This window comes from Scyliorhinus torazame, chromosome 30 (genome assembly GCF_047496885.1).
Source record: "Scyliorhinus torazame isolate Kashiwa2021f chromosome 30, sScyTor2.1, whole genome shotgun sequence".
NCBI lineage: Eukaryota > Metazoa > Chordata > Chondrichthyes > Carcharhiniformes > Scyliorhinidae > Scyliorhinus > Scyliorhinus torazame.
Window position 1 is genome coordinate 17,533,766 of NC_092736.1, and position 25,494 is coordinate 17,559,259.

The following is a 25,494-nucleotide window of genomic DNA, read 5'->3' on the forward strand; positions in this document are numbered from 1 at the left end:
GCCCGGTGCCACTGCCAAACAATCGGTCAGGAATATGCCTGTGAGCAATGAATGCGACAAGGTTGACGACAACATGTCTTTGTCTGGCTGAACTCCACAAGTCGATGTCAGTGACTTGGAAGAATTGCTAAATTTCACAGTAATTACATTTCCTCCTTTTACATAATGCAGAGCAATGGATATTCTTCCTCGTAAACAATATAAAAATAAAAGTTGTTGAAAGGTCCTGGTTCAATGGGTTTTGGAAATTTATCAATGTTACTTTCAGTCCAATGAAAAACATTTCTCTAAAAGTCGTACAAGTCTTCAAACCTTAAGGCAACACTGTGCAACACTGCCTCCAGGTGTTTATTCCCACGATTCCTTAAATTCAGACATTGATTTGAATAAAGCTGATTTGCTTTGTTGTTTTTGTTCCCCATCTGATCCCTTGGTTTCCACTCTTACTCTTTCAGCCAATGTGCAGAACTTCACACGTGACCCCTCGAGAGCGAGGTTCAGTCGGCTACCTAAAACACAGCAACACACTTTTAGGTTTGGAACTTGGGAAGCCTGATTCATTGTTTCCTCACATCATCCTGGGACATTGAGACCAATGGCAATGATCCAACTGGAAATCAGGAGGCATTCAATGTTGAACTAAGCGCAATTCACAGTGCCAGGGACCCGGGTTTGATTCCCGGCTTGGATCACTCTCTGTGAGGAGTCTGCACGTTCTCCATGTGTCTGCGTGGTGCTCCAGTTTCCTCCCACAGGTCCTGAAAGACGTGCTTGTTAGGTGAATTGGACATCCTGAATTCACCCTCAGTGTACCCGAACAGGTGCAGGAGTGTGGCGACGAGGAGATTTTCACAGTAACCTCACTGCAGCGTTAATCTAAGGCTACTTGTGGCACTAATAAAGATTATTATTAAATCAACTGAATCTGCAGCCTTTGCTGCTGTAGGTCACGTCTCCACCTCCTGGGCCAGCCCCCAGGGGAAAAGCAGCAGCGCCAGGTAGAAATGAGAAACCTACAGCCAGAATTAAGGTTAGACACATCCCAAAAGAACTTACTCACACGAGTTTTGAAAAGTTTAACAAAGTGATTGAATTTGACTTCTTGAAAACAAATAAATCAAGGCTGAAGTCGGTTAAATAATTTATTATTGTTTAACGCTTTGGCAAACTACGGTTCAGCAATAAAAATGGGCTGAATTCTCCGCGTGTTTCTCCGCGGCTCGCCGTTCGCCAGCATTCTTTCTTCCCGCCGCTGGCCAATGGGGATTTCCCACTGAAGCCACCCCACGCCGCTGGGAAAGCCGCCGGGGGTGCGCTGCCAGCGGCAAAAGAGAATCCCAACGGCTGGAGAATTCTGGCCAAGGTCTACACTAAATAGAGACGGTACTGCCACAGATACATTGTCCAGAAGAAATTCACACACGGGATGAATTTAAAAAGATGAATGCAATTTGAAGTAAGCTCTTTTTCCAGCTGTATCTTGTTCTTCACCAACTGGAGAAAAGCCAAATGTATTCCTGATCACGCGTCTATCAATTTGTTAAGTTCCTGCTCCACCTGTTCCACAAATTCTGGGAAACCCTGATCCAGAAGACAGAGTCGCAGGAAAGGACCCAACTCCTCCGCGTTCAACGTTGATTGCTGATAGGCCAATGGCAGCTTAGGCGATGTAACTCCCAGCATGGACTAGGGAAGACAAGCCCAGGTTATAGTATTGAAACTCATTTAACAGATCTAAATGTTTTGTCATTCAATTATGCTCTCTCAAGCTTCCGTAGCTTTTACCGGAATGCAGGCTATATCAATAAAAACCCTAAATTAACTCAGCTTTTCAACTTGAAGTTAAAGGAAGATCAACTGGCAACTTCTCAGCTCGTGAGACAGCATCTGTGGTGTGAGAAATAGAGTTAACGTCACAGGCCAAGGGCCTATTTACAGAACCGGAGGGAGAACTATAACAGGTGCGAGTGAAGGGGATGAGGAAGGGGCAAACAAAACGGAAGGTCTGTTATAGGGTGGAGGGATTAAATATCTGAAGATTTCATGGTACAAAAGGGCGAATGGAGTGGTAACGGCTGTCGTAAGATTTGCCCAAAGTGGGTCTGCATGGCAGGTTAATCAACAGTTGTGTCTGAAAACAAAAATGTGAAAAATAAGATTAAGACTGGCACATGTGAAAAGAGTTTACAGTCTGAAATTGGCGAACTTGAGGCCGAGTCCAAAAGTTGCAAAGTGTTGAATCGAAACTTTGCATCGGAATTGATTTATTGTCACATGTGCCGAGGTACAGTGAAATGGATTGTTCAACGTACAGTCCAGGCAGATCGGCCCAGACAGGGAAAAACATAGGACATACGATAAATACACAATGCACATGGATAGACCATTGATGACCATTGTTGATTGTCGTAAAAAGCCATCTGCTCACTAATGTCCATTGGGGAAGGAAATCTGCCATCCTTACCTGGCCTGGCCTACATGTGACTCCAGGCCCACAGCAATGTGGTTGGCACTTAAATGCTCCCTCAAGGGCAATTAGGGATGGGCAATAAATGCTGGCACAGCCTCCGACGCCAACTTCCCGAGAACAAATAAAAGAAAAATACACCAGGTATCCTAAATTGCTTAAAATCTAATCCCTTCTGAATGTTTTTCACTGCTGGTGTGCAGTGAAATATAACACAGAGTAAGATACCACAGGCATACATAAGATAAACCTTTTAAGAACGTCTGGCTGAGTTTCATATCCGGCTCCCGACTCTTTCATGAACTGGGCCTGGACCACCCACACTGGGCTTGGGCCTAAGATCATCATTTAGCGTTAAATCGCGAGTCAGAAGACCACATTTGGCTTTCAAAAGCAATTTTAATCACCCTCCTGGTCTGGGAAATGCCGTAACGCCATTGGAACAAGGAGGTTCGCTCTGCATGAAATCTACCCAGCATCCTTTCTGAGAGTACCTTCCGCCTGGACTGATTTACAAAAATTAGAAGAGGACTAGATTCAAGTTACAGATTTTATACATAGTTGAAGGAGGTTGGTCGCTCCTACATACCTTTGCTAATTGTTTGATGGATACCCTACCCTCAAGAAGGGTACTTTGTGCTTCTGTTTGCCCCTCCTCTAGGCCTTGTCCCTGTGACTAAAAGATTAAGAGTCAGAATCTTAAAATGCTAAAGTTAATGACAGGATCGCCTCAACCAGGAGTGTCGTGTGGCAAATGTCAAGTCAAAGCTTTGTAGGTACCGTATAGTTAGCATCTGTGCGCACAGAGCTAATCTCAGCAGTACCTGTGTGATAACTGTTGCAATTGTTAGCGGCTTTAAACCAGAGTTCGCCTTACGGCAGGTGGGCTGTCTGTGCAGATCACAAACAAGCCACACGAGAAGTTGAGAGGTGATTCTCTTTGTGGCTTTCCCTCTCCTGTGGATGTCAGCAAGGCTGCTGCCTCCTCCCACCAGCACAGCTGACACTAGGGCCTCCGAGGATCAGTGAGCCTGAACCCAGTGCTAACTACTTTTTACGCACTGTATATCAACACATTCAGGCCACTCACTGTAAATGCCAATGTTATCAGGCCTTTGAATAATTCTGATCTCCAGGGGAAATACCTTGAATAAAACGGATGGTAAAATTGCCTTGTAATTACTACCCAATCATGGAAAAAGCCAGTGAGCTGCTCCTGCCTATAAATTTCTATTTTGCATGTATATCCACTCATTCTGACTTCAATGGGAATGGATTCTTTGTTATTTCAAGGAGATGCAAAGGAACAAGTATTCAGTTCAGCTGGATGAATTAAATTACATATTGGAGATGTTTTTGGATTTTCAGCTTCCTCGTTATCCAACATATATAATCCCTGATAATGTTTCAGATTACGCAGGGAATTATTAGTCACTCGTTCGCGTTTAATACTTTCCTGGCACAAAAACAAGTCATAAAAGATTCATTCTCAGGAGGATGGTTTTGCAATATAGAAAAAAACGAGACCATGCAGGTTTGTCAACTCGGCTACCTTTGGCCTGCCCTCCTCCCTCCTGCCAACTACGTGTCTCTGAGTTTTGTGGCATTTTGAGCTCTCCTAGCAGAGAAGATCTTTCTGTAGATGGGGCTATCCTATCATGTAAGGCAATAATGAAATCCCCCCATTTAAATAATAGGGCCTGCTGATCTAAAAGGGATTTTTCACAGCTACTATTAATTCCTGCTTCCATTACAGTCTTACACTTTCTCTCGGTGAGGTGGAACTAACTGGAATATCAACAGTTTATCAGACCCTGGGGAAAGAGCGAGAATGGGAGAAATGCTGGATAAAAGAGGGCGGGAAGTTTGGAAAAGGTGGGATTTATGACAGTGAGTCATTCTCTCCAGCAGGACCTCGGCAGCATGCCAACTTGAGCTGACGAGCGAGGGGTAACATTGGCGTGACACAAGTGCCAGGCAACAATGGTCTTGATGGTCATCTTGTGACCCCTAAAATCTCTTCACGGTCTACAATACTCAGGACATGTGCAAGATGGAATGCTCACCACTAGGTATGTTCAACAAATAAAAATAATCAACACCTAAGAAGCTCTGTTCAAGGACAGGTGCCGACGTCAATGCCTTCCATGCAGGCATTGTGACTGAAAATTTCACATGTGGGATCTGCCCAATGGTGACAACTTCGTAAACAAATTAAACTCCAGCCAGATGTTTACCGTAGACGAGCTCAACCCATGAAACAAAACCCAAGTCCTTATTCACGCAAAGCAGGCATAGCCTATAAAGAATAACATTTTACGCCTTTCCCTACTGTGCAGTTCAATATCTAACAAAAATAATTAATTGCTTTCTGGACCATTCAGATCATGCAATCAGAATACTCATCCTTATTCGAACTTTTAACATTTTTTGATTCCTAGGCCGAGTGTGATGAAGCAAGGCTCTATTTATTCCTCTTCCCTAGCTGCCCTGCAATGGCCCTGGTCCTCACACTCGCTCTTGAACACTGTCTTCTTTGTGATTATGATGCTCTCATAATGGCATTAACTAGATTATTCAGGGCAGCACGGTGGGGTAGTGGGTTAGCCCTGCTGCCTCACGGCGCCGAGGTCCCAGGTTTGATCCCAGCTCTGGGTCACTGCCCGTGTGGAGTTTGCACATTCTCCCCGTGTTTGCGTGGGTTTCGCCCCCACAACCCAAAGGTGTGCAGGCTAGGTGGATTGGCCACGCTAAATTGCCCCTTAATTGGAAAAATGAATTGGGTACTCTAAATTTATTTTTTAAAAAGTAGATAATTCAAAGAGGCAGATCAAATGAAGACAAAGGGATTGTGAATTGTGCCCAAAAAAAGATGATGTGTGACTTTAAAGGGGAATTTGGAGGTACGGTCCTACAACACTGCTACTCTTGTTTTTCTCAGTGGGCAGAGGTTACAGGGAAACAGAGTGCTGTCGATGAAACCTGGAGTGAATTGATGCAGTACTTCCTGCAGTGCATGCTACAGCCACAGAGCACCTGTAGAGCAGAGAGTGCATTCTAAATTGAGTGGTGGGGAACCAATTAAGTTAACTGCTCTGCCCTGGACAGTTTCTTGAATACAACAAGAACAAAGAACAAAGAAAAGTACAGCACAGGAACAGGCCCTTCGGCCCTCCAAGCCCGTGCCGACCATGCTGCCCGACTAAACTACAATCTTCTGCACTTCCTGGGTCCGTATCCCTCTATTCCCATCCTATTCATGTATTTGTCAAGATGCCCCTTAAATGTCACTATCGTCCCTGCTTCCACCACCTCCTCCGGTAGCGAGTTCCAGGCACCCACTACCCTCTTTGTAAAAAACTTGCCTCGTACGTACGTCTACTCTAAACCTTGCCCGTCTCACCTTAAACCTATGTCCCCTAGTAATTGGCCCCTCTACCCTGGGGCAAAGCCTCTGACTATCCACTCTGTCTATGCCCCTCATAATTTTGTAGACCTCTATCAGGTCGCCCCTCAACCTCCGTCGTTCCAGTGAGAACAAACCGAGTTTATTCAACCGCTCCTCATAGCTAATGCCCTCCATACCAGGCAACATTCTGGTAAATCTCTTCTGCACCCTCTCTAAAGCCTCCACATCCTTCTGGTAGTGTGGCGACCAGAATTGAACACTATACTCCAAGTGTGGCCTAACTAAGGTTCTATACAGCTGCAACATGACTTGCCAATTCTTATTTTTTTGTTGCACATACCGAGTGGTGAAATTTTTTTTAGGGGGCCAGAGATTTCTCTTTCTTCAAGGTCATCGTTAACTGGCATTTATATCACGCTAGTGTTACCTGTCACTTTTCAGCTCAAGTCTCGATGTCATCCTGTTCCTGTTTTTGGCCTGCTTCATAATCAGAGGAACTGTGAGTGAAGATTGTCATGATATTCAAACATACATCATAACACATACATAATGATAGACAGACCAATGGACCAATTAGCACACATAACACGACAGCCAATCACAGACAAGAGCAGACACAGTATAAGACAAGAAACACAACACTTCCTGGGCAGTCCATCTGGAGACAGCACAGGGCCAGGACCTCATAGCAAGACACGCACACAGTCACAACGTGCTGAGCACCAAGTCTGATGTATAAATAGTTAGATGGAATAAAACTGCATTGCACCAATCGCAACCGTGTTGGTTCGTCTGTACCTCAGAGCACCCAACACCTCATGATACCAGGAGTGAATCGATACCTATCGGCAAATCTGCCATCCTGAGCCATGGACACCCGCAACAAACCGCAGCCGTCGCAAGTCGCTGGGGACCTGGGCACAAATTGGAAGCTCTTCAAGCAGCGCTTCGAACTCTTCATGCAAGCCAATGAAAAACAGGGCACCGCGGATGAAACAAAGATTGCCATGCTCCTCACTAACACAGGTCAGCACGCCATCGATGTATACAACTCCTTGGTGTTCGCGGAAGGCGAGAACAAATCTAAATATGACACGGTCCTCCTCAAGCTCGACAAGCACTTCAACGTTGAGGTCAACGAAAGCTTTGAGAGGTATGTCATTCAGCAGCGCCTGCAAGGTAAGGATGAGCTCTTTCAGTCCTTCCTGACGCACCTCCGCATACTCGCGCAGACCTGTGGTTACGACACCACCTCAGACTGCATGATCCGGGACCAGATCGTTTTTGGCGTTGCCTCCAGTGGCCTACGCCAGCAGCTTCTAAAAATTAAAGGCCTGTCTTAGCATCTGCAGTTGAAGCCTGTGTCCTGCATGAGAATGCGACTAGCCGATATGCCCAATTTCAGGCGACCGAATCGGCACGGAGGGGGTCCCACGCGATCGAATCGGCAAGCCAGGCCGCCCACGAGGCCGAATGCATCCAGGCAATCGAGTTTCTCCCGGCCCGTGTCCCGGCGGCCGTTTCGCGCGCTCTTTAAGTCCTCCCGCGTTTGTGCGCGCCAAAACCTATGGCAACACTGAGGGACGTGCTGCGCAGGTGCGCCCGACGCAAGACCGAACTGCGCATGCGCAGTGGCGTAACAAACGCCATGATGTCATGATGTGCGGCAACTGTGGAGCTGCACATTTAAAAGGGCAATGTCCAGCAAAAACCCGACAATGCCTTCGCTGTGGCAAGATGGGCCACTACGCTGCCTACTGTCGAGCGGCTCAACCTGTTGATCTTCCACATCTCCGACAACCTCGCAGGAACGTGTGGACCATTCAGCCTCCACATCACGACATCCAAACCGACGACACAGATGACCAAGACGCCTTCCGGGTTGCGGTCATTGATGCGAGCCGGGTCAACACCACCAATCCGGTCGATGAATGGAGTGCCACCCTAACGGTCAACCCGAATTCATCGCCCACCTACTAGACTGGACTTATGAGACTGTTCACACGTCAAACTTTTGCAACCACTGTTTTGTAACATGTCACTGTTTTATCGTTACAGGCCTCGTTTGATCGTTCCAAATTTCCATGTTGTTCTTCTTTTGTTATGGTACAACCTCGTTAGCATGTCACACCTGACATCGCCCCTTGTATATAGTTAAGCCCCATGTACATGATGTAAATATTACACACACACCTTTAGCTGCACTCAGGACACATTTATATTTATAACCACGTAGGCACATAATCTTGTAAAAAAGGGGGGATGTCATGATATTCAAACATACATCATAACACATACATAATGATAGACAGACCAACGGACCAATTAGCACACATAACACAACAGCCAATCACAGACAAGAGCAGACACAGTATAAGACAAGAAACATGACACTTCCTGGGCAGTCCATCTGGAGACAGCACAGGGCCAGGACCTCATAGCAAGACACTCACAGTCAGAACGTGCTGAGCAGCAAGTCTGATGGATAAATAGTTAGATGGAATAAAATTGCGTTGTACCAATCGCAACCGTGTTGGTTCGTCTGTACCTCAGAGCACCCAACACCTCAAAGATGAAACTATGGAACCGACAACAAACAGACCTTTTCCTGACCTTATGGCAGGGGTTTACTAATGGAGCAGCTGAAGATTACCAAGGAACCCCTACTGGTTCCCCAGCAACCAATTTCTGTGTCAGACCATTACAATTTCCTGTCCTGTCCCTCTCGATTTGCTGCCCATTGCAATCATTTCAGGCATAACAGGTGGCGTTGTTCAAAGCTAATAAAAAGTCTCAATGATCCCGGCAGCTATCACGATCTCAGTCATACCCCCTTCGTATGGAAAAGGCTGGGCTGGGCTTGATAAATGTCATCGCAGAAGATTGCTCGCAAGCCAGCACTTAGCACGAGGTGGTAGTTTAAAGAGAAGGCCATGAATGCCAATAGATGGGATCACCCACCAACACCAATATGAATAGCAATGCTTCTCACAGCAGCTTTTTAACGTGACCTACTCTGCAACACCCCTTGTAGATAAGCTGATCGTCGGTGGTTTAAGGGATTTCACATGTACAGAGCATTCATGTTATCGAGAGGGGCCATGTTGAAAGTTTTGATGGCATGTTAACGTTACACGCTGATAGAGGTTTGAAGTAGATTCAGCTCAATCACGGTGTTATAACATTAAATTGCAGCAAAATGAACTGGGATGCCAGTTCCCTCTGCTAACCCTACCTCCAGCTCCAAACTTCCAGAGAGGCTGACGTTTGTCGGCTGGCTCAACTGTAGGGCTTGATTCTGAACTTTTCCATCAGGATTCTGTACATCGATATACTGAAGGAGCATTTGCACACAGGTGGAGCAGCCTTCCAGTGCTTGCCTGTGCGAATCTCCACTGAACTGCACTCGGAACATACGGCTTTCGTTCTAGAGGAGAGCAAAAAGAGATCAAAGGACAATTATAGATGTGGGTCGGGATTCACCATTCCCCGCCGCTAAGGTTGGGAATCCCAATCAGTCAGAGAATCCACGGCGGCCCAAAAGCAGGATTGGCGCCCGGCAGGAGACACGTCCCCAGTCTCCAGTCCAGCCCCGCCTATAATGGGCTTCCTGTCGCGGGCTAGTGGGAACATGCAAACAGCTGATATTTATTCATTTTTTTATTATTTTTTAAAAAGATTTAGAGTACCCAATTCATTTTTTCCAGTTAAGGGGCAATTTGGCGTGGCCAATCCACCTAGCCTGCACATCTTACGGATGTGAGGGCGAAACCCACACAAACGCGGGGAGAATGTGAAAACTCCACACGGACAGTGACCCAGAACCGGGATCGAACCGGGGACCTCGGCGCTGTGAGGCAGCAGTGCTACTCACTGCGCCACCGTGCTGCCCCCCTGAAATTTATTCATTAGAATGTGATTAACATGCTGGAAGGCCGATTCACCCGCCTTGTTATGCTCCGAGCTTCACAGCGGGAGCTCCATTGGGCAAGTCTTGGTGCAAGCATTAACGTGCGCTGTCCTGGCTTGCTGGATGCCGAGGAGGGGTAAAGCCCATTGCTGAAGTCACCCTCTAATTCTGCCAGGCTGCAGAGGGAGGATCTGCCTAGGAACCAGGGGTTGGGTGGGTCCGGGCTGTGGAGAAGGAATTGACCCCAGGACTCTCCCTGGGGTGGGGGACCAGTGTTTCGACTGCCCCTTCCAGTCCTGGGCAACCTGAAGGTCACTCTTGGCATGGTAATCTCAGGCAGCCCTCTGTTCAAAATAGTCATCCTTGTCTAACCTGCTTAAACTCTGAAGTGGCCTTCTCAATCTGAACTGCTCTGCCTGACAGCTGGGCGGCACGGTAGCACAGTGGTTAGCAATGTTGCTTCACAGCGCCAGGGCCCCAGGTTCGATTCCCGGCTTGGGTCACTGTCTGTGCGGAGTCTGCATGTTCTCCCCGTGTCTGCGTGGGTTTCCTCCGGGTGCTCCGGTTTCCTCCCACAGTCCAAAGAAGTGCTGTTAGGTGAATTAGACATTCTGAATTCTCCCTCCGTGTACCTGAACAGGCGCCGGTATGTGGTGACTAGGGGCTTTTTACAGTAACTCCATTGCAGTGTTAATATTAGCCTATTTGTGACAATAAAAATTATTTTTATGAGATAAGACGGTTGACAGCTGATGAGCAGATCAGATGTTTCATTGAGAATGCAAGCCAGGAATACTTTCCCTTCCTCACATCTGCTCCCTCAGCCCAATGCTGTTCAACTGTAAATTCTGCACTGTAAATTATATGATGATTCTATTGCTGCTGTTTCAAGTGTCAGAGCCTTCCTAAAAAGTCCACATCTCTTGAAAATCCGTGAAATCTGCCTCGATCCTTTGAAATGCCCCGCATTCAATTTCAAAGTGCAGTTTAACTAGCCTTTAATTGACCATCAGGTTTAAACGCAACTACCAGGAGGTTTGTTTATTTATCTTTCCCTTCCCGCTTGAACACATCTGAAGTATCCTCTATCGATCCTAACTGCAATGTTTATAAACATTCTTGTTCTGACTGACAGCTGCTGTCCACTTCAACAATGTTAAGCGCTCTCACTTTCTCTTTTCCAACCGCAGAAAGCCTGAGTCAAAGCTCCAGGTTTGGGCTCCACCCCAAGACTTGATGGCCAAGGAAGGTGTGTTCATAATGCGGCCACAACAGGTTGATTATCAACCTGCGACTGCATCAATGGCAGGTGGTAAGTGCAGGGGTCGTTCTTTGTCAGTCATGTGATAGAAGGAAGTTGGCACCTCTACCATCACTCTCCTCCGTGTTGTTACAATCCCAGTTGATGTTATAACTGGATGGGGAAATTCCAGAATGGTACCCTGGCTCAAAAGACCGTAAATTTTGCTTTTCTTTATAAAATGTGGAGGAACAGAATCACAGGATTGTTAATTAGTTTCAACAAGAAGAAGAAAATATTTATTGCAACTAAAAAATTGGATTATAATACAATACTCCTCCCTTCACTTCACAAATCCACACCGATTTAAAGATGAACACAGACTACAAAATACATCTAAAGCAACACAAAAAGTCCCTTTTAAGCACACAAAATGACTCTGGTCAAATACACACTCCGCTCTGAGCCCAAATGATTGTCTGTGGATTTCTCCTCAAAATCCCCCCAGATAATCATCACATTAGAGTTTCCAAACTCCACTCTGAAAACGTGCTTTCAGATCGTCTCTCATATTCCCTCAAAAACAGCTGCTTCGCCACTGTTACCAGACTCCGAAATATTACACTCCTGTATGCTTCACCCGATGCTGGTGTCTTATGTATTTACATTGTGTATCTTGTGTTGCCCTCTTATGTTTTTTCTTTTTCTTTTCTTTTATTTTCATGTATTTAGTGATCTGTTTGAGCTGCTTGGTACATGTGACAATAAACAAATCAAATCCAAGTATGCTTTCCCCCAGTGATATGCACTGCAAAGTGCAGATCGGGGCCGGGATTCTATGAGCCTCTGCACTGCAATCGCGCCCAGCGTGGGGGCGGAGAATAGGGCGTCGGACCCCCGATCGGGAGTACGACGCCTTCCCGCGATTCTCTGACGGCCAGTCGCGTGCGTGCAGTCGACACGGCAAAGGGGTCGGGGTCATTGAAAGAGGCCCCCGCGGTGACTCTCTGCGGACGACCGGCCGAGTTTCCGCCAGCCTGATTCACGTATGGTTCCACCCGGCGGGAGCTCGGAGTCGCGACTGCGGTGGCCGTCCTGGTGGGGAGCGGGGGGGATCCGTCACCGGGGGGGGAGGCCTCCATGGCGGCCAGTCACGTGATCGGGGGCCACCGATCGGCGGGCTCGATCTGGGTGGGGGGGAGTGGGCTACTTTCTCGGTGCCGGCCCGCTGTGTGGGTCTGCCATGTCGCACGGGGCCGGTGCTGCAGGCGGCTGCCGCGCGCATGCGCGAACCCGCGGCCAGAAGTGCAGGGCCCCGTATCGGCAGCTGGAGCTGCGTGGAGCACTCCAGTGCCCTACTAGCCCCCTTAAAAACAGAGAATCACTCCAGACTTTCTAGAAAACAGTCCGGAGTGATCCGCGCCCGTTTTTGCGTGGGCGTGGGGACATAGCCCCATTAATAGAGAATCCCGTCCCATTTTTTAAATAACACTTTTAAACAAAGCTTCTGCTCCACTTAACAGCAAATCCAATCCGGGATTTTGCACTAACCCCTTTAGGATTTATTTGTGTTGCCTGCTGTGCAAACTGCTCGCAATTGCTTTAACTCTCAATTCCCAGGCTGTATTAAAATGATATCAAACGCTTCATCCACCTCAGATGCCTGTTGTCCCACTTTAAATCCAGTTACTGCACTGCCTCTTTCACCCTTCATTCACTCTTCTCCGAATTCCTCCAACAATGTCTTGGTCTCTATTCACTTAACTCCAGACTTTTTTAAACTACATTTAGAGTACCCAATTTTTTTTCCCCAATTAAAGGGAAATTTTGCATGGCCAATCCACCTATCCTGCACATCTTTGTGCTGTGGGGGTGAAACCCATGCAGACACGGGGAGAATGTGCAAACTCCACACGGACAGTGACCCGGGGTCAGGATAAACCCGGGTCCTCAGCGCCGTAGGCAGCAGTGCTAACCACTGCGCCACAGCGCCATCCCACTGAACTTCAGATGTCTTGGACACTTTTCTTCATTTCTCTAGTTTCCTGAACTTCAGATTTCCAGCATCTGCTTTCTTAAACATGACTCCATAGTATGGCTTTTCTTCTCGCAAGGCTGAGACAGATGTTCCCTCTTTATTCTTCAAAAACCAACTGCTTCTAGAAGAGCTGTGAGAGCTGTCTTCTCCCTCACTATCTATCGCCAACTGAAATCAAATTAGCCAAACTGTAATTTAAAAGCGTCTCGACCATACAAGGTCCCAGTTGCTAAGCAGCCACTGCTGGTTTATTTACTCTTCCCGTAGTAGCCCTCTCTAAGAACAACTGTAGCCCTCTCTAAGAACAACTGAATCACGGTTGGAACTGAAACCAACCCTACACCTTTGTCCAGCGGCATTAATCTAACGATACGTTTCACCCTTCCAGTTACAGAAACATTAAATTAAACCCACTTAAAGCTCTACCTTATTTCTAATGTTTACAATACAAATATAAATCCCTTAAAGCTACCTTTGTTTTCCTCACACTAGTTCCATGCAACAGCATGCATGTAAAAATGCATTTGTCACAGAAGCTCAGAACCCCTGAATGAGCTGACAAAAAGACCACCCATTTCACGACTTGCAAATGGAAAGGCATAAGTTTTCAATATCACAACATAAAATCTCAAATTACTTTGACTGCTCACTCAGTTTTTATTTCCTCGGAGGCAGGTAAGATGACATTTAGATATTGCGCATCTGTCTGCAGCACCAACATACTTTAGGCAATTATCGTTATCAGGATGATGCCATGCGTGGACGGAAACCTATAGTCATGAGGAAAGGCTCTGGAAAGAGTCAGGAGTTGTTTCCATTGGAGCAAAGAAAGCCAAGGAATGCCAAAACAATAGTTCATATTTTCACAGCACCTTTCACAAAAGTTTGTAAGCCCCAAAGTGCATCACTGCCGATGAAGTAGAATGAAATGTCGACACTGTTGAAATATTGAAAATGTGGTTGCCAATATCGTAGAGAAGTGAAGACTTTAAAATGTAAAAGATTCTGATAGGGTGAAGAGAGAGAAACTACTTCCTCTGATTGGGGAAGGAGGGCGCATCTACTATTTCTTTTTTTAAAATTCATTCGGGAGATGTGGGCGTCGCTGGCTGGGTCCGCATTTATTACCCATCCCTAATTGACCTTGAACGGAGTGGTTTGCTCGGCCATTTCTGAGGGCATTTAAGAGTCTACCACACTGCTGTGGGTCTGGAGTCACATGTAGGCCAGACCGGGTAAGGAAGACAGATTTCCTTCCCTGAAGGACATTAGTGGACCAGATGGGTTTTTACGACAATCGACAATGGTTTCACGGTCATCATTAGATTTTTAATTCCAGTTTTTTATTGAATTCAAATGTCATCATCTTCCATGGTAGGATTCAAACTCCGATCCCCAGAGCATTACCCTGGGTCTCTGGATTACTCGTCCAGTGGCAATACCGCCCCGCCCGAGCGCAGAGGAAGATGCAGGGCAAGAAGAAATTTATTAACTCAGTGGGTTATTGGACCATGAATGCTGTGCCAAAGGATACATCTGAGGTGGCGATCCCTACATCTTTGAAACGAAAATTGGCCAAATGTTAGGAGTTAGAGAAAGACACAGGGCAGAGAGGAGAGCAATGGAATTTATTTGGGATTACACAAAGAGTTGCGACAGGCGCAAGAGGATGAAATGCAAGTTTGATGGGGAGGCAATATACAACCTCTTGCATATTTAATTGTCAATGTAGTAGAAAATGGGGAAGGAGTATAACTGGTGACCAATCCATTATTGGATTCTGCAAATGCTATTGTTGAATTTCGACTGCATTCGTCCCCTCCCAGGACGTCCCCTCCACCCCCCCATCCCCCAAGGTTGCTGCAGCTGCTGACCGACCTTCCTCTAACGCTCCGCGAGATAGTCTAGGAATGGTTGCCACCGCCTGTAGAACCCCTGCGCAGACCCTCTCAAGGCAAACTTAATCCTCTCCAACTTTATGAACCCAGCCATATCATTTATCCAGGCCTCCAGGCTGTGGGGTTTCGCCTCCTTCCACATTAGCAAGATCCTTTGCCGGGCTACTAGGGACGCAAAGGCCAGAATGCCGGCCTACTATTTGTCCACTACTCCAAATATTGCTAGCCCCCAGCTTGGCTTGACCCGGACTTTCACCACCTGAGATATTGCTCCCGCCACTCCTCTCCAGAACCCCTCCAGTGCCGGGCATGACCAAAACCATATGGACATGGTTCACCGGGCTCCCTGAGCACCTTCCACATCTGTCCTCTACCCCAAAGAACCTACTCAACCTCGCCCCCGTCAAGTGCTCTCTGTGGACCACCTTAAATTGTATCAGGCTGAGCCTGGCACACGAGGAGGAGGAATTAACCCTACCTAGGGCATCAGCCCACAGACCTTCCTCGATCTCCTCCCCCAGCTCCTCCTCCCATTTACCCTTCAACTCTTCTACCAGCGCTTTCCCCTCTTCTTTCAACTCCTGGTGTATTTCCGTCACCTTGCCCTCCCCGACCCATACACTCGAGATCACCCTATCTTGAACTTCTTGTGCCGGGAGCAACGGGAATTCCCTCACCTGTCGCCTCACAAAAGCCCTCACCTGCATATATCTAAAGGCATTTCCCGGGGGTAACTCGAACTTCTCCTCCAGTGCCCCTAGGCTCGCAAACGTCCCGTCGATGAACAGGTCCCCCATTCTTCCAATCCCCACCCGATGACAGCTCTGGAACCCCCCGTCCATCTTCCCCGGGACAAACCGCTGGTTACCCCTGATCGGGGACCACACCGATGTTCCCATTGCACCCCGGTACCATCTCCACTGGCCCCAGATCCTTAGCGTTGCCGCCACCACCGGGCTCGTGGTATACTTTGTCGGCAAGAGCGGCAGCGGTGCCGTCACCAACGCCCCCAGGCTCGTTCCTTTACAGGACGCCATCTCCATCCTCTTCCATGCTGCCCCCTCTCCCTCCATAACCCACTTGCGGATCATCGCCACATTTGCTGCCCAGTAGTAGCTCCCCAGGTTTGGCAGCGCCAACCCTCCTCGGTCCCTCCTGCGTTCCAGGAACCCTCTCCTTACTCTCGGGGTCTTATTCGCCAACTGGACTATTCCAACCAATTATACGTGCCGTACATTCAGAAAGATGTGAATGCATTGGACAAAATGAAGAGATCACGAGATTGGTTCCAGGGAGATTGGAGAAATCGGAACAGTTCCCATTGGAGAAGACAAGCTGAAAGTGGTTCAATAAAGAGATTCAAAATCAGGAAGGGGTCTAGACAAGAGTAGGTAAGGAAGAACTGTCCCCACCGAGAATGAGGAGGCACCAATTTAAGGTAATTGGCAAAAGAAGCAATGGCGACACGAGGAAAAACATTTCCATGTAGCAAGTGGTTAGGATCTGGGATGCGCTGCCCGAGAGCAAGGTGGAGGCAGGTTCGAACCAGGCTTTCAAAAGGCAATGAGATTGTTATCCAAAAAGGGAGAACGTGCAGGGTTAGGGGGAGAAGGTGGGAAAATGGCACTAACTCACTTCAGAGGATCAGTGCAGACACGACGGGCTGAATGGCCTCCTTCTCTGTTGTAACAATTTCGCGATTTGGTGACTTCATTTACTTGATGCCGAGCTTTAATAAAAGACTTATTAACTTCTGCACCTCAATGTAAAATAAAACTTCCGTACAGCTAAATTCAAGGCAGGTTATAGTCAAGGAAAATTGATTCACTGTTCATGTAATGCTGCACTTTATAATCTTTATTATTATCCCAAGTGGGCTTACATTAACACCGTAGCAAAGTTACTGTGAAAATCCCCTAGTCCCCACACTCCGCCGCCTGTTCGGGTACACAGAGGGAGAATTCAGAATGTCCAATTCACCTAACGAGCACATCTTTTGGGACTTGTGGGAGGAAACCGGAGCACCCGGAGGAAACCCACGCAGACACGGGGAGAACGTGCAGACTCCGCACAGACAGTGACCCAAGCTGGGAATCGAACCTGGGACCCTGGCGCTGTGAAGCAACCGGGCTAACCACTGTGCTACCCGTGCCGCTTGGTGGCGGTGAAGTGAAAAAATGAAAGATTGCAATAGTACCAGATCGAGCGGAAGGAGGAAGAAAAAGAAGAGAGGAAGTCCCAGTGGTAAACCCTGTGAGAGAAACTTTGTACCAGACAATGGAAATTCAACAGCAAAGAGAAGCAAAGAATGTGAAAATAGCTGCATTAATCAGAGGCAATCAAGCTTAAAATTAAAACAAAGAAGCTGGAATAGGGTGGAGCCCAATGGTTTTGGAAAAAAAAACCTGAAACTTCTTACCTTAACTTTGGATCCGAAGAGTACACAATCCGCTCTACGTACTGCTTTGATTGTGACCTTCAATCAAAGAAAATCCTTCCTGAAAAACTAAGGACATCAGTACAATATTCGATGCAAAGTTGGCATAGCGCGAGATTTCAATTGTGCGACTGGTCTTCAGGAACTCAGACACGCTCCCAACGCGAGCTTACTCATCACCCCCATTCCACACCTCCCGGTGCAAATTTGGGAAACTGGACTGCGGAAGACTTTTCTGGGCAGACATGAAAGAACACTTTCATTAACTGACATGCTAAGCATGAACTGATATTCATTCTCCTGCTTGACTGATCAGAGAAAGAATAACTAATTTATTTACTTCAAGTGTGGCACGCTGATAGGAATACAGATTATCCATGTGATGTGCACAGCTTCACTTATTATGCAAGATTTCATGAATATGCACAGGATGCTATTATTTCTTACTGATAAATAATTTTAAAATAACTGCGCATACTGCTGAGCAGAGCTTGGATTAACAAAAACATGCAGGCTCCCCAGCCTGGAAGGCATAAGTAATGCAAGTAAAGTCGTCGGGGACCCAGAAGACCTTCTACTGCTTACCTCTTTGAGGGGGAGAGCTGACTGGTGGTGATTTTTCCTGAGGATCACCACACCTCAGGCGGTACGGGGATTGAACCTGCGCAGAAGACCTTGCTGTGCAACACAAGCCAGCTGTCCAGACTACTGCAGTTATCAGCACTTTTCTCCTGGTCAGTTGACCATCCTTGTGAGAAGGGTTGTTGTGTAGCCATGTTCAGAGCAGATCATTGTTACCTCCACCCAACATTAGATTTAGCCAGATACTAATTACCATAAGACCATAAGACATAGGAGCGGAAGTAAGGCCATTCGGCCCATCGAGTCCACTCCACCATTCAATCATGGCTGATTTCAACTCCATTTACCCGCTCTCTCTCCATCGCCCTTAATTCCTCGAGAAATCAAGAATTTATCAACTTCTGTCTTAAAGACACTCAACGTCCCGGCCTCCACCGCCCTCTGTGGCAATGAACTCCACAGATCCACCACTCTCTGGCTGAAGAAATTTCTCCTCATCTCTGTTCTAAAGTGACTCCCTTTTATTCTAAGGCTGTGCCCCCGGGTCCTAGTCTCCCCTGCTAATGGAAACAACTTCCCTACGTCCACCCTATCTAAGCCATTCATTATCTTGTAAGTTTCTATTAGATCTCCCCTCAACCTTCTAAACTCCAATAAATATAATCCCAGGATCCTCAGACGTTCATCGTATGTTAGGCCTACCATTCCTGGGATCATCCGTGTAAATCTCCGCTGGACCCGCTCAAGTGCCAGCATGTCCTTCCTGAGGTGTGGGGCCCAAAATTGCTCTCAGTATTCTAAATGGGGCCTAACTAATGCTTTATAAAGCTTCAGAAGTACATCCCTGCTTTTATATTCCAAGCCTCTTGAGATAAATGACAACATTGCATTTGCTTTCTTAATTACGGACTCAACCTGCAAGTTTGCCTTTAGAGAATCCTGGACTAGGACTCCCAAGTCCCTTTGCATTTCAGCATTATGAATTTTGTCACCGTTTAGAAAATAGTCCATGCCTCTATTCTTTTTTCCATAGTGTAAGACCTCGCACTTGCCCACGTTGAATTTCATCAGCCATTTCTTGGACCACTCTCCTAAACTGTCTAAATCTTTCTGCAGTCTCCCCACCTCCTCAATACTACCTGCCCCTCCACTGATCTTTGTATCATCGGCAAACTTAGCCAGAATGCCCCCAGTCCCGTCATCTAGATTGTTAATACATAAAGAGAACAGCTGTGGCCCCAACACTGAACCCTGCGGGACACCACTCGTCACCGGTTGCCATTCCGAAAAAGAACCTTTTATCCCAACTCTCTGCCTTCTGCCTGACAGCCAATCGTCAATCCATATTAGTACCTTGCCTCGAATACCATGGGCCCTTATTTTACTCAGCAGTCTCCCATGAGGCACCTTATCAAAGGCCTTTTGGAAGTCAAGATAGATAACATCCATTGGCTCTCCTTGGTCTAACCTATTTGTTATCTCTTCAAAGAACTCTAACAGGTTTGTCAGGCATGGCCTCCCCTTACTAAATCCATGCTGACTTGTCCTAATCTGATCCTACACTTCCAAGAATTTAGAAATCTCATCCTTAACAATGGATTCTAGAATCTTGCCAACAACCGAGGTTAGGCTAATTGGCCTATAATTTTCCATCTTTTTCCTTGTTCCCTTCTTGAACAGGGGGGTTACAACAGCGATTTTACAATCCTCTGGGACTTTCCCTGACTCCAGTGACTTTTGAAAGATCATAACTAACGCCTCCACTATTTCTTCAGCTATCTCCTTTAGAACTCTAGGATGTAGCCCATCTGGGCCCGGAGATTTATCAATTTTTAGACCTCTTAGTTTCTCTAGCACTTTCTCCTTTGTGATGGCTACCATATTCAACTCAGCCCTCTGTCTCTCCTGAATTGTTGGGATATTACTCATGTCTTCTACTGTGAAGACTGACGCAAAGCACTTATTTAGTTCCTCAGCTATTTACTTGTCTCCCATCACTAGATTACCAGCACCATTTTGGTGTGGTCCAATGTCTACTTTTGCCTCCCGTTTGTTTTTAATGTATTTAAAGAAACTTTTACTATCATTCCTAATGTTACTGGCTAGTCTACCTTCATATTTGATCCTCTCTTTCCTTATTTCTCTCTTTGTTATCCTCTGTTTGTTTTTGTAGCCTTGCCAATCTTCTGACTTCCCACTACTCTTTGCCACATTATAGGCTTTCTCTTTTGCTTTGATGCATTCCCTAACTTCCTTTGTCAGCCATGGCTGCCTAATCCCCCCTCTGATAACCTTTCTTTTCTTTGGGATGAACCTCTGCACTGTGTCCTCAATTACTCCCAGAAACTCCTGCCATTGCTGTTCTACTGTCTTTCCCACTAGGGCCTGCTCCCAGTCGATTTTTGTCAGTTCCTCCCTCATGACCCTGTAGTTACCTTTATTTAACTGTAACACCTTTACATCTGATTCTACCTTCTTTCTTTCAAATTGGAGATTGAATTCTACCATATTATGATCGCTGCCTCCTAAGTGTTCCCTTACTTTAAGATCTTTAATCAAGTCTGGCTCATTACATAACACTAAGTCCAGAATGGCCTGTTCCCTCGTGGGCTCCATCACAAGCTGTTCCAAAAAGCCCTCCTGTAAACATTCAATGAATTCCCTTTCCTTGGGTCCACTGGCAGCATTATTTACCCAGTCCACCTGCATATTTAAGTCCCCCATGATCACTGTGACCTTGCCTTTCTGACATGCACTTCCTATTTTGTGGTGCATTTTGTGCCCCTGGTCCTGACCACTGTTAGGAGGCCTGTACATAACTCCCATTATGGTTTTTTTGCCTTTGTGGTTCCTCAACTCTACCCACACAGACTCCACATCATCTGACCCTATGTCGTTTAGTGCTATTGATTTAATTTCATTCCTAATTAACAAGGCAACCCCGCCCCCTCTGCCCACCTCTCTGTCTTTTCGATTACAGTCAACTTCTGCCGTTCGCGACCTCCCCCTCCCCCCACCCCATCGCAAATATGTTTACCTGCGTGAGTGTGGTTCTACTGTCATCGTGGATGGCGGACCCAAAATCTCAACTTTGGAATGTTAAACTCTCACCTTTCCCGCGTTGTGCCTACGCCGAGACCGCGCACCGTGCAAACGGCAACTTTACACCTGCGCAAGTTCACCATTTGCGATTTTATAGTTTGCGAGAGTTCGAGGGAACGGAACACCCGCGAGCAGCGGGAGTGGAACGTGCAGACATGCTTCCCAGTCTCTGCATCATTCAGTCCGAGTCTTTTCTCATCCTAAATAAATAAATTAATGCTCAAAGTTAAGGTCCTATTTAACACACGAGGTGGAAATGCCGGCGTTGGACTGGGGTGGGCACGGTAAGCAGTCCCACAAACACCAGGTTAAAGTCGCTCCTTCATTGGGTGAAGGGGCCACGCTCTGAAAGCTTGGGATTGCAAATAAACCTGCTGGACTTTAACCTGGTGTTACGAGACTTCTTACTTCTTCAACACAGGTCATTCTGTTTCAATAAAAATCAGCCCTCGCTGTCATTACAGCGGTCACCATTATTTTTCTGCACTGCGCACTTCAAAATGTTCTGTTATTCCAGAACTCTCTCACCAAGAATAACAAGTCAGATTCATTTACATTTGTAATGGCTTATGTTATATCTCCCCCCCCCCCCCCCACATACCCCCACCCCCTTTAAACGATATGTTTGAATAACGTCAGCCGATAGCGAACTGGATATTTTTAATTATCCACCATGGTAATTTATCAAAGATGACAGGATAATTACAGATGAGGGCGGCCCATTTGAGTTCTTCCAGCTGGAAAAGCCTTTGAAAAGAAAGACTTGCATTCATATAGCGCCTTTCACGGACTTCACAACGTCCCGAAGTGCTTTGCAGCCAATGAAGTTTTTGGAGCCCACAAATGGGTCCGGACCGAGTTGCTTCAAACAGAGTGTATTTTATTATGTGCAACAATATTTACACGGTAGTCAGGCCCCTGCGGGTCTGTCTGGTCAGTACACATTCTGCCCGACTTTACATTGATCTCAACCCCCAAGTGATCAGGGGAGCTCGTATTCTGCGAGGCTCACGGAGAGACGGATTTGCCAACACGGTAAGCCTTGTGCGCGTTTTAACAACCCTCCCTCCACCCCCAAAGTCTGACGATTCCTCTGACGACTGCAGAGTAGGAGGACATTGGACTCTCTTCGCATTCAGCTGTGCATCATGCATCTACGTATTTGGATCTGGCGGTGTGTCCCTGGATGGTGAATACCGCTTTCGATTTGATCATCGTGGTGGATTCACTGGCTGAGGCTGCTGCACCGCTTGCTCTCCATCGGAGACCCCCGACTCTTGCCTTTCCATGTCTGAGTTGGTATCCGCGACTTCTCCCGTTTCGTCGCCTTGACTCCCGAGCGGTAATGCTGCTGCCTCCTCGGGCATTGGATGTGTTTTAACGGTAGCTTTCCTCTCAAGGTACTTTGCGAAGCACTGGGTGTCTGGACCGAACGTATTCGAAGTGCTTCCGCACGATTCGACCTTGTACAAGGCCCTGTCTGGCGGATGATTGTCCCAGAGATCGACTGGGCACTGTCTACAAAGTTTCTGACATCGACTGAATCACGAGGTAGGAAGGATCTCGGCGGTTAAATGGGCAACGTCCTTGCAGATCCTTGCTGTGGCACACTTTCCCACCTATATCAGGGAAGACTAAGCTAAAACGAGTGCGAAGCTCCCAGCCAATGAGCAATTCAGCTGCCACTACTTCCGTCACAGCATGTGGAGTGGTCCTGTCGCAAAGCAACAAGCAAGCCAGCCACATCTGAATCGACCATGAAGTTTGCATGTTTGAACAATCTTTTCTGCCAGTCCGCTGGTGGCTGGGTGACACCAGGCCGTACGAACGTGACGCACCCTGTTATTCTCCAAGAAACGCGAGAGCTCTTCACTTATGAAGGTTGTACCATTATCAGTAACCAACATCTCAGGTATGCCATGGGTACTGAAAATCAGACTCAATGTCTCTTTGGTCGTGCTGAAAGTGGTAGCCATTATACTATGAACCCCCATTCATTTTGGGTGGGCATCGATGTGGGTGAAAAACATTGAGCCTTGAAATGCTCCCGCAGAGTCGGTGAGTAACCACGCCCGCAGACGTCCCGGCCATTCCCACGGGTGAAGGGGTGCGGCTAGTGGAAGCTTCTGATGCTCCTGATATACGCCGCACGGCAGGGCTACTTTATCAATGTCAGCATGCAGGCCCGGCCAGCAAACACAGCTCCTGGTTAGCATTTTCATTTTCAACATCCCTGGGTGTCCCATTATGCAGATCGGGCAAAATTAATTCCTGGCCCTTTTTCTGGGACCATGGTGCATGTCCCCCACAAGAAGAAGCCGTCCTCTACATTGAACCCAGACATCTTTGCCGCGAATGCCCTCAATTCACCTGGGAGACGTCTATGTTGACCCCCCCCCCCCCCCCATTGGACTAAGTGCCGAACTTCCGATAGAACTGGGTCGGGTCGGGCTGAGCGCACTCTCGGATTTGGGAAGCTGTCACCGGTAAGGAGTTCATGGAGTTGAGCGTGGCCACAACCTCGTCTGTCCTGGGAGGAGGAGAAGGCGGACACGCCGGCAAGGGCAGTCAGTTCAACGCATCCGCGTTCATGATCTGGGTGCCAGGACGATGCTCAAATGTGTACGCGCAGGCAGCCAGCAGGAGGGCCCAATGTTAGATCATCCAGAAGCGATGGCCGGGATAGCCTTGTCTTCTTTGAAAAGACAGAGGAGTGGCTTGTGGTCCGCAATAATTGTGAATCTTCGACCGTACATGTACTGATGGAACTTGTTTACGGCGAAGATGACTACCAGACCTTCTTCGATTTACACGTAGTTGCGCTTGCCAATTGCCAATGTCCGGGAGGCAAAAGCGATCGGCCTCTCTCTTCTACCTTGCATTTGATGCAATAAAACGCGCCAATGCCATATAGTGATCCATTGCACGTGACGATCAGCGGTTTGGTGGGATCGTAGTGTGTCCCTAACCCGGAAGATGTCAACTGCTTCTTTCCATGTCGGAAAGCTTCTTCCTGCAGCTTTTTCCACGCCCATTCTGGATTCTTTTTTCAAGAGGATATGCAAGGGGGCTAACATTATCGCGAGGCTGGGGATGAACATACCATAATAGCTCAGCAACCCCAGAAAAGACCTTAGCTCCGTGGCATTTGTAAGGGTAGGGGCCTGTTGAATGGCCCGAACGTTTTCTGCAACCGGGTGTGATCCCTCTTGGTCCACCTGGTAGCCCAGATACACCACTTCCCTCGCACGGAAAACACACTTCCCTCTCCGCAGGCCAACACCTGTTTACGAAAATCGACAGAGTTCTTTGTCCAAATTACTCAAATGCTCCTGCTCGGTCGCTCCTGTGACCAGCACGTCATCCAAATACAGAGCCACTCGCGGTAATCGTCATATATTTTATACCACCCGCTGAAATGTGATGCAGGCCGATGTCGCGCCAAAGGCAGCCTGGTATATTCGTACCGGCCTCGATCAGTGTTGATGGCAACATATTTGCGGGAGGCCGGATCCAATTCCAATTGTAAATGCACATTGCTCATATCGAGCTTGGTATTGAGTGTCCACCGGCCAACTTAGCATTGAGGTCCTCTATGAGGAGCATCGGGGCAGTGTTTTAGAAAGGAAGCCTGGTTAACTTGTCCCCACATAACCTGACTAACTTATCTGGTTTGAGAACTGGGACCACTGGCTCCACACATTCGGCAAAGCGCACCATTCTGATATCCCCGAGGCCCTCGAGCCTGCTCATTTCAGCTTCAACTCTTGTCAATAGAGCGTAGCGAACTGGGCGAGTTCTGAAGTATCTGCGGTGGGCATTCGGATCGACTTGGGTCTTCGCCACGGTTCCTTTTATTTTTCCCAACCCGGGTTGAAAAACTTTGGGATATTTCACAGAGGCCCTGGGGCCCCATCTGAAAAATCTGTTGCCACGCCAAATGGAGGTGCTTTAACCAATTACGCCTGGCAAGCTGGGGCCACGTCCCTTGACCACAATTAATGGAAGGCGCACTGACTGGTTACGTAAACTACTGAGGTCATGGTTGGCCCCGCAATGGCCAACGGCTCACCTAGAATCATAGAACAGAATCACAGAATACCTACAGTGCAGGAGGAGGCCATGTGGCCCATTGAGTCTGCCCCGACCCTGTGAACAAGCAACCTGCCCAGGCCCACTCCCCTGTCCCATCCCTGTAACCCCCCCTAACCGTTGGACACTGAGGGGCAATTAATCATGGCCAACCCACCTAACCTGCACATGTTTGGACCGTACAAGTTGCTAGCCTAACGTCAGCGTCTCTCAGGTCCAAAGTGTCGTAGCCCCGATATTATCTTATCGAAGGTCTGCTTGCCCACAATGGAAACGGCGGCGTCTGTATCGAGCTCCATCTTTGATGGATGCCCGTTAA

General features: G+C 47.5%; 1 protein-coding gene across 1 annotated transcript; it reads right to left on the reverse strand.

Annotated features, from left to right (window-relative positions):
• Positions 1 to 1,368: 1,368 nt before the first annotated feature.
• Positions 1,369 to 17,478, reverse strand: LOC140404266 (meiotic recombination protein REC114-like). The gene is given in 5 exon segments (XM_072492599.1): positions 1,369 to 1,686; positions 3,057 to 3,143; positions 9,112 to 9,303; positions 17,382 to 17,442; positions 17,444 to 17,478. Coding segments are annotated over 5 exon segments (540 nt in total). The 3' UTR covers positions 1,369 to 1,521.
• Positions 17,479 to 25,494: the final 8,016 nt, after the last annotated feature.